The sequence below is a fragment of the Homalodisca vitripennis genome, chromosome X, assembly GCF_021130785.1.
Source record: "Homalodisca vitripennis isolate AUS2020 chromosome X, UT_GWSS_2.1, whole genome shotgun sequence".
Classification (NCBI taxonomy): Eukaryota; Metazoa; Arthropoda; class Insecta; order Hemiptera; family Cicadellidae; genus Homalodisca; species Homalodisca vitripennis.
In genome coordinates this window covers 20,620,001-20,629,571 of record NC_060215.1, presented here as the reverse complement: position 1 = coordinate 20,629,571, position 9,571 = coordinate 20,620,001, and the positions used below count along the sequence as shown (strand labels likewise).

The 9,571-nt window shown below is 34.8% G+C and overlaps 1 protein-coding gene across 1 annotated transcript in view; it reads left to right on the top strand.

Moving 5' to 3' along the window:
• Window positions 1-240: 240 nt before the first annotated feature.
• LOC124368754 overlaps window positions 241-9,571 on the top strand; it is a 107,067-nt gene continuing 97,736 nt past the window's right edge. Inside the window, exon 1 of the mRNA XM_046826101.1 lies at window positions 241-515. Within this exon, the coding sequence (XP_046682057.1) occupies window positions 317-515 (199 nt within the window). The 5' untranslated portion in view covers window positions 241-316. The remainder of the gene's footprint in view (window positions 516-9,571) is intronic.

Genomic DNA, 9,571 nt, shown 5'->3' with positions numbered 1-9,571 from the left:
TAAATCCACCTAGTTTCTACACGTCGAAGGAACGAAGGTTAGCAGAAGTAAGTATTGTACGATTAAGTAATCAGTTGTTCAATAGGGATACGGTACTAAATTGGCAATCACGCAAAAATAGTTACGTTAGAAACCGAAAACAAGATAATTCGGTTGTGCGATAGGTGGGGGGTGGGTGGGGTGTGGCGGGAGGCGCATGCGCACTGAAAGCTCAGGAGTAGCGCACTCGCCTAACGATCGGGCACATTTAGCGGGTCATTGGGTTATTAGCAAGCAGTGTGTGAGGCGGTATGTTGCCGCGACGCTGCGGCTAGCCATGCAGGTTCCCCTGTCGGTGGCCGTGGCCGTCGCTGCGGTGGCGGTGACGCTGACGATCGGTGTCCGAGCGAGCGAGTTCCCCGAGCGAGAATGTTGTGACCCCGTGTATCCGCTACCTGCGGTGTCCGCCTCCGTCACGCCGGACCCGCCGAGCTCGGTCTCCGCGTCTTCTGCTGTCACGCAAGAAACACACACAGGTCAGTCCACAGTCCACACTATTCCTGGGTCTCGAGGGCCACGGCCACACAGTATACTCTCTCTAGCACTGTGTGGCACGTGCCGCTCGCCCTGTACCTCACTCACACTCGTAAGGTACAGGGTCACAGTTCACTGTTCAACTGTTACTGTACAAACCGTTAGTGCACTAATCATTAATATATCCCGATAACGTGCAGTAAAACATATTTTAGAACAAACAAACTTAAATAAAAACCAAACTTAGCATTACAGAAAGCGAATTTTAGTCGTAAGTCTAAAGACAATATAATTTTAATAGAACGTCTTTTCTCCATTAGTTTTGAATGGGTCTGTATTGACCCCAAAATACGAGCGATGGTCGTTTCACACAAGCGGTAGTAATGATAATTAACCCCGAAATGGCCAGAGGTCAAAGTTGTTATCTGCGGTTACTCTAGAACTTATCTGACCACAACTCCCAAACGTTCAGAGACCGTCGACTGCAAGAACTTTAGCAGCAATCGCCAACCAGTACTGTCCGTTTATTTGTAATTGTTACGGTTTACGTAATAAAACGAGTTTTATTGCGGTTTACTGTTTTATGTCACCACTGTTTAGCATTAAAGCATCCCTATATTAGAATAAAGTAAGGATTAAGGACAATCAGGAATAGCCAGTGGGATCGGGGCACAGTTTGAAGGAACTCTTGGATATGACACAAAGAGGTAGATTGGGACGAACGCATGCACTCTATTGTCGAGAACTCTCGAGTGCTAGGGAAGTGAGGAGGGACGTGTGGAGACAGACTGACTGCCAGTTGTCTCTGTCTCACACTCTAAAACCTCTAGTCAAATTCCAATTCTCAATTCATTCGTTTATTCAAGTTCGTGTTGTGAAGTCTAAATTATTATGCAAAATACTAAAAATGGTTTGTAATCAACACACATATTTATTATTCTATTACTTGTAATGAAACGTGGGCTTAAACTAGGCTTAAGTGAACTGTTTGAACCAATTTGTCGCTGGTTAAGTGATTTGACGTTTGTTTGATTATTTATATCAGTTTGTGTCACTCCGTTCAACATGAATTGAGGCGTTTCAATAATGGCACTAATTTGCGTCAGGCGTCTATTAGAATGAAAACAAATCCAAGAGTGTTTGTTAAATACTTTTATAAAACTTCAAGTATGCGTGTTGACTTTAATGCAATGATACAGTAAGCAATAAAAACTTTTGTGACAACACCCATGAAGATTCTTTTTTATGCAATCCCGTGCCAGTAATTCTTGTCCCTAACAAGCGTAATGGATATTATTGCATACACAAAATACTTCTTTAATTAGTATCAAAATTACACCACCAGTATTTTACATTATTTTCGAACCTTGTAAGATATGATATTAGATGATTTATGTAGATGATTTATGCAAAGAAATGGCGAGGCCACAATACTTTGAATTGGATATATTCCAAATTCTTTATAAGTACAGTTAAGAAAGCTGTTGAGCAAGTCGTTATAGAATGTATAAGATGTAATACAATAACATTAAGAGTTCCCTCTACCTTGTTAGCACAATTGCGATACCTGGTAACCGAGATATTGTCTAGAGCACTTAAGGTGCGACGTAATAACAAGAACACATTGCTGATACCTTTGTGCACAACTTATAAAGCTGGATATTATGTTGAGCACTTAATGTGAAATCTAGTAATTGGGGTGAATTATAAATACACAATAGAGGAAGTTGGTAACTGAGATTTCAACACTTAAGTTGCAATGCAGTAATAATTTATTAATGTCTTATCGAGACAGTTTAGTGAACTGGTGATTTTCGATTCTAGATTAATAAGGATATTTCACTATCTAAATAAAACCTCTATTGAACCACTCACTCTCCACTGAACTATCATAACTAACTTTATATTTTTACACTTGCTATTCTTGGATTATTCGTATTTACCAAGATAATTGCAAGCTAATACATCCTACTTGGATCTTGAAAACACTCTGAGATCTTTAATAACAGCGTCCAAAACATTAAAGGATTCTCAAAGCTTTAAATTGGAATTGGCAATTACAGTCCTATATATGACTGCAACGTATATTTTACAAGTTTTGTATTACTGTATCCTTCTGCTGAAAACCAAGAACATTTGTACAAAACAGGATATCTTTCATAAAAAAGCACACCACCTCTGTCTTACCCCTGGAAGGCGAAACATTAAACTAATCTTTCTCCCAGTTGAAATAATACACGTAGGCTAAAATAAAATAAATATTGTCAGAGAAATGCAACATGTCAAAAACATTCAGTATGTTTCATTTCGAAGTTTCATTGCGTCGTTAATTCTGAACTCGATCGAAAATACTACCGGAATGGTACTTATAAATATTTAATTTTTAAATACTCCAAATGGTTTAAAATAAGCCTTTAAGTTTTATTTATTCAAGGGTATATATATTAGACCTTTCAAAAATATTAAAGTTATTAGTAAACTGAATGAAATTAAACTAACCCGGTGTTATTAACTCGACTGTAGTTTAAGTAAAACCACATCATACTCGATTGGTTTTACTTGGTATTAATTATTCTTTAACGTAATCGATTAAACTTACTAAGAGCTTACTGATCACTTCAAACATTATAATAAATCACAGCGTTTCTTTAAAAATACGTAACAGATTTTACACTTTTAGAAGTTATTTATTTTCCACAAGCTTTAAAAGTGTTTGCTTAAGAATTAGTTTAGACTAAAGGTGACCTATTGGTTCTAACTTTGCCTGACGATGTAAAACGCATGTTAATTCATTTTGACATTCATTAGTTTTAATACATTCTCAAATATTCAATTGAATATACACTTTTACCATAATTTGCTGAGCTTTAGCGAAGCCTATCACTAGTGGCTCTGGTAATGTTTAATTTTTGTCTTTCTGTTCATCTGTTCACTCAATATTTCGAAAACGAACCTGTAATAGACTTTAAACTGTGCACGAAGCTTCATTTCTATATAGAAAATTCGATGAGGTGCATGTTACTCGCTGGGATTTGGCTGAGCGTTAGCAAATTTCTTTACATTGGTAACCATGATGGCATAGAGAAAATAACAGATAGATAAATTTGTAAAAAAACTCAGTACTCCTATAAGATATTCAAACGTGTGACATACTAAAACACGTATCGTAACTATCCTTACAGTTACATAATTTTATAATGATTTGATGTGTGCACTTTTATTATTCAAACACTGTAATGAAACACAGTGTAATAAAAAATGTGAATGGATGTATCATGTGGCAAGATACGTCGAGAAAGTTCATACAAAGACTTTGCATTTCACGTGAAACTTAATTTTTACAAGAATGAGTTCTGGGGTGCATGATTTTATATTTATAAAATTAACTGCAGATTAGAAAGTTTGCATGCAACCACAGTGAAGCCTGTCACAACACATGCTGCGGCATACTTTTTCCGTGTTTTGCAATGCAAAAATGTTATGTTACTAAATAAAACAATTAAATTAGCTTTCTACGTACCTACTAGAGGGTACGTAGAGTGCTCAATGTTTAGTAACTGTATCCAACCATCAACAAAGTATGCTATAATCGTTCAGAATATCTATCGTTTATATTTCCCAAACAAAGTATAGGGAATGACGGTACTGTTTAGATGTAAACCTAATTGAACAAAACTATAATTTCCCCATAAACCAGTCCTAGCAATTCTGATTAGAACTTTAAGAATTATCTTCCATTGCAAGTATGAAATCTGTCTATGAGTTCTCAATTGAGATTTATAAAATACAGTTTTAAATAAAGTTTATGTTGCAATTAAACCAGCGATAAAGACCACGTGCATGATTTAGTTTATACAAATTGTCCGTGCACTTTATGAGTGGTAACTAAAGCGCCTTTTAAAATTTGATTTCAAGTACTTTATATCAGTCAGTAATTTACATGTTACTATTTATAACTTGTATGAAAAAACAAACATTCCTGACAAATTGTTATTGAAACTTTTGTTTAAATTAGAAATCTCCAAATTATCAAGCAGCATACGCCGTATCTTCATATCTATTACCATGCACTGTGTAAAAAGAATAAGTTTAGGATAAGAATGCAATGTTTACAGATTTACGGCAAAAATTTGAATTTAGGGGTTACGAATAAACTGATACAGCCCCTAATATTCTGAAACCTTTTTGAAATGACCTGTAAACTATGCTTATAAAGCCTGAAACTTTTAACAACGACAGATAGGTTTACCTAAATTTTATAATCATCAAATATACGATTCATCTCTTTAAAATAAAAACAATTAATCTACGGTTATAATTAAATTATAATTTGGAACTTTGGGATTTTCCCTTCACGCTCACCTTTGCAGCAAAACACTATCTTGAATTAGTTAATATTTTGCCTTGAGGCTAGAGTGTGCTCTAAATGCTCTAAAGCCCTCTTTGTTCATTTTGCTTTCTGTTCTGTTTATTCAAGGTAAGAAGCCGGGATAACCTCATTGCTCATAGTCCTCAAAGAACCTTTGTGCTTACAGGATACAGGATATCCAGGATCGGTAAGGTTAGGGGTGGGGCGCTTCCTGCTGAAATTGCGTGTTACATCCACCATGACCTCAGTCACGTGACCTTGAAGGACGTATAGGGACGTACTCTTCTGTTCCAGCACTTTCCAGTCAAAGTGGGTAGGGGACGGTATTACTTCATGTTTGGACTGCACAGTATACCAAAGGGAGCCTCACCAACTCCAACATCACCCTTCGTGCTAAACTAGAACTATCCATCATCCATTTACTCAGATACCCAATATACCGGTTAGTGATGTGTCGCTCCTGGGCGTCTGTGGGGTTGCCCTGATGTACGTGTCACATCGGAGTTTGCTGTATTCTGAGCAGGTTGTATTGGAAGGTATACATCAACCAGGTGTTGAACCCTCTGGGGAAGTCTTTTATTTTGCTTTATCAATGCAAACAACGATATTATTTTTGTTAATTACATTACATTACATTCAAGGTTTCACTAACGCTCAGCCAAAAATCTGCTGATTAATTACGTATTTTCCCACATACAGATCTGACGGCAGAATCGCATTTAAATACCTATTTCCAATAGTTCATTCAATAGGTTTGACGAGCATAATTGTTTTTAACATTTGTTTCTTTTTAATGTTTTAGAATTTATTTTCAAATAAGTATTTTGTAATTTCATTGTATTTATTTACTTATATTGATATAATTGTGAGAATGTATATACTTTTAAATTCTCAGTTCACCTACAAGTAGAATTGTTATTTCCTTGTCACTATGCTAGAACACCTCCAATTCCAAAATATAAATGTATGCAAACATTATTATATTGTGTCCCCATACACTAGACTAGCTCAAATTCTAAAAAGGAGTAAAGGTACTTTAGAGTAAAGCTTTCCGGGTTTAAGCGAAAGCCCGCGGTTCTGTTCGAGTTCGAGATCTCTAAAGCAATTATGTGATATATTGCCTGGAGCCTAGATATCTTGGGTTAATCTTGCCCTTACTCGGACCTAAGCTAACTGGTTAAACTATAGGTCCCTTGATTGCAGCATCTCTTGACAGCACCAGTAGAGCTTTCCACTAATGGCTCTCTGCTACTCCAGTAACGAAGCCGGTGGTGGTTTTGAGTAGCAGCGTAGTGCGTACTTCCTACTAGAGTCCCTGTTAACACTACAATAACGCTATGCAATACTTCAATAATGCTACGCAATACTTAGATAATGCTACGCAATACTACAATAATTCTACATAATACCACAATAATGCTACGCAATAGTACAATGAAGCAATGTAATACTACAATAATGCCACACAATACTGCAATAATGCTACGAAATATTTCAATAACGCTACACAGTACTACAATAATGCCACACAATACTGCTATAGTGAATGCTATGAAATACTTCAGTTGCACTACACAGTACTACAATAATGCTACGCAATACTTTAATAACGCTACACAGTACTACAATAATGCCACACAATACTGCTATAATGCTATGAAATACTGCAGTTGCGCTACATGTACTACAATAATGCTACGCAATATGAAAATATTGCTACGCAATACCACAATATTGCTACGCAATACTACAATATTACTACGCAATACTAAAACACTGCTACGTAATACTACAATATTGCTACGCAATACTACAACACTTGCTACGCAATACTACAATATTGCTACGCAATACTACAACATTGCTACGCAATACTACAATATTGCTACGCAATACTACATTTTTGTGGCGACTCGACGTTTAAATTTAATTTATTTGAATTAATGCAAAACTTAAAAAATGAGTTCATTTATTGTCAAGGATAGCTGATAGCTGTTTGTTGACTATCTTTTAAAAATTAAAACAACTTACTTGTTTAATAATAATAAATAATAATTAGTAATCTAGTTTATTAATAGTAAGTAGAGAACTCCGAATGTAAAGAATATACGTGTACAATTGTAATAATATATAAGAGTTGTAATATTATAACTGTCTTATAATATTATAATAAATGCAGATGTAAGTATTAAAACATATTGTGTTTAAAACTGAAAACCTTTCTTGGAATTAAGAAAAAACTTAATTTATTATAGTACCGATGTGTACAATATATCACTCACAATTAACTCAGCTGACACACAGGCGCTAACAAGCGAAACCACACGAGCCACACACACGAGCCACACTCGACAACCCCCATCGAGCAGCAGACCGACACAAAGCACAGGCTTCAACCATAAAGCGATTGCGTTCCTCAATATTCCGGTATATCAGTATTAGGTAGGTCATGATTTTTAGAGAGCTAATTTAGCATCTGATTGACAATAAATATCGACAATTTACTGTATATAAATCTTACAAAAAGATTATTAACAATAATAATAATTATTATTATTATTGTAAATTTTTAGTTTATTTATTAATTTTATAAATTTAATTTTTTATTTATTTATATTTTTATTATTACTTTTTTAATTGTTTAGTAAATTATTATACTAAAAACGTGATTTTTAAACACTTGAACTATATAGTTTGTCATAATATAAAAAACTATATTCGGGGAAAATAATCGCACTTAAATTTGGTTTGGTTTAAAATTATTTGCTCGCTCCGATTGGAAAGGCAAGGCCATCTCCACGTAGGGACTAGTTTTAACTTTTGTGAATGCTTAATCTTAGGCCTCAAGACTGACGACGAGGATAAATTCTGATCCTGAAGTGTTCTATTTTTGTAAAATTAACTATGAAGTAAATGTAGACCTGTCGTCCTATCAAATCATCAATCCAAACTTCAAAGTACTTAAGCTGATCTTAATATTTTCAACTTTATGAGTTCCACTGGAATCACACCCATCTTCAGAAGAGTTGATTCTATTGAGTAAAGATTCGTGAGATTGTAAAGAAGCCAGACCATAAGTAGCCATGCTTTATTAGACTAATTTCTTCTATAATATACTTCTTTACAATTCACTTCATTTTCTCCTACACTCTGTAAATGTATTACTTCTTTTCCAAATATACAAATATTGTTGATGAATATTAGCCAACAAGATGAGTAGTTTATTTGGAAATTTAGGCTACTATGTATGATTCAGGGTATCTATAAGACAGGTATAATGACTGAGCAGATTCATGCCTCGATCTGGAAGAGTAGGGAGTCCTATTCAACAAGTCTTACGATAGTATTTCTCAATATTGTATCCTTTTTACTTAATGAGCGTAGGTTGATGTTCCATGCTATGTGTCTTGATTTGAAAAACATGATATGTACGACGAGGGCGTCGACTTTGTGATCTTCTAGAAACTAAAGTTGTTTTAGAAATTCCTTCTAGTCCCTCTATTGTGTAACATTAACGAAAGTGTAATAATATAAATCCTTTAACAAGCCCAACACGTATAAGAGGGTAAAACAGATCGGCAATGAAAAACAATGATTTGATCGATTTTATCTGTAAATGGCATTACCTATCCATCCCACATGGATATAAGATCCTTTCAAAATGCTACTGGATTATTATCAAAATTATATTAGGGTGACAGTGTTTGATTGTGGTAGACCAGTAATGAGCTCAAGAAGGTGAGAATATATTTATATAAAATGAAAACATCGGAATCAAGCAGTTTTATTAGTTTATTCTGAAATATTATTCAATAAACACTCAAAACCTGTCAGTTCAATTTATTGTTTTATGAAATAAAGTTGTTATATATGGATTTAATAGGATAACACTCCTTCTCATTTTTTCTATGTTTCCGGTAGCTATGGTAGGAAGGTTTGATTCATTCTAATTTTGAGTTTAGCTCCAGTTCACCTTCCTTTTATTGTAGCGTCTGGAATCTGACGCTGTCTCAGACTTGACTCCTGGAATCTGGAGTCATGTTCGTCTGAATAGATCCAATGGAAATTCGACGACGAAGAAGCTCAAAACGAAACATTTACATTGTTTCGACATCAGAGACAAATAAAAACTAAATATAATCAAATCAAATATAAAAAGGTGAAGTGGTAGTCTCATTGTTTCATCAGGTACACAACTGAGTGCACTACGATGTGATAGACACCATCTCTAAGCACGGTAGAGCAAACACATATTCTATACATAACGTAGCTATGGTAGGAAGGGTTGATTCAATTGAATTTTTGAATAAAATAAAAGAAGGTGAACTGAAGCTAAAATCCAAATTTTTGAAGACTCTAGGCGTGTTCTTCATTGATCTTAAATAGTTCTTCAATTCCTGGGCCACCTTGACTGTCTTATCGTGTCTTCTTAATATTCTTCCTATTTTAATAAACAACATTCGCGTAAGCCTATGAATACGATATATTTGGAGTTATTTGTGGGTTTAAATATCCTGGATATATGTTGTTTTATGTCATCTAAGTGTTTTGTTCGTTTTCTGTTTAATTAAGTTACATAAATGTTGATGTGAGTTTTAAAAAGTAGCGCAATAAAAGTTTGTATTTAGAATTAGGATGTTGCGGCATATGTATACTTCTTAGAAGCTTTCGTTTTTTAGTGCTGACTTA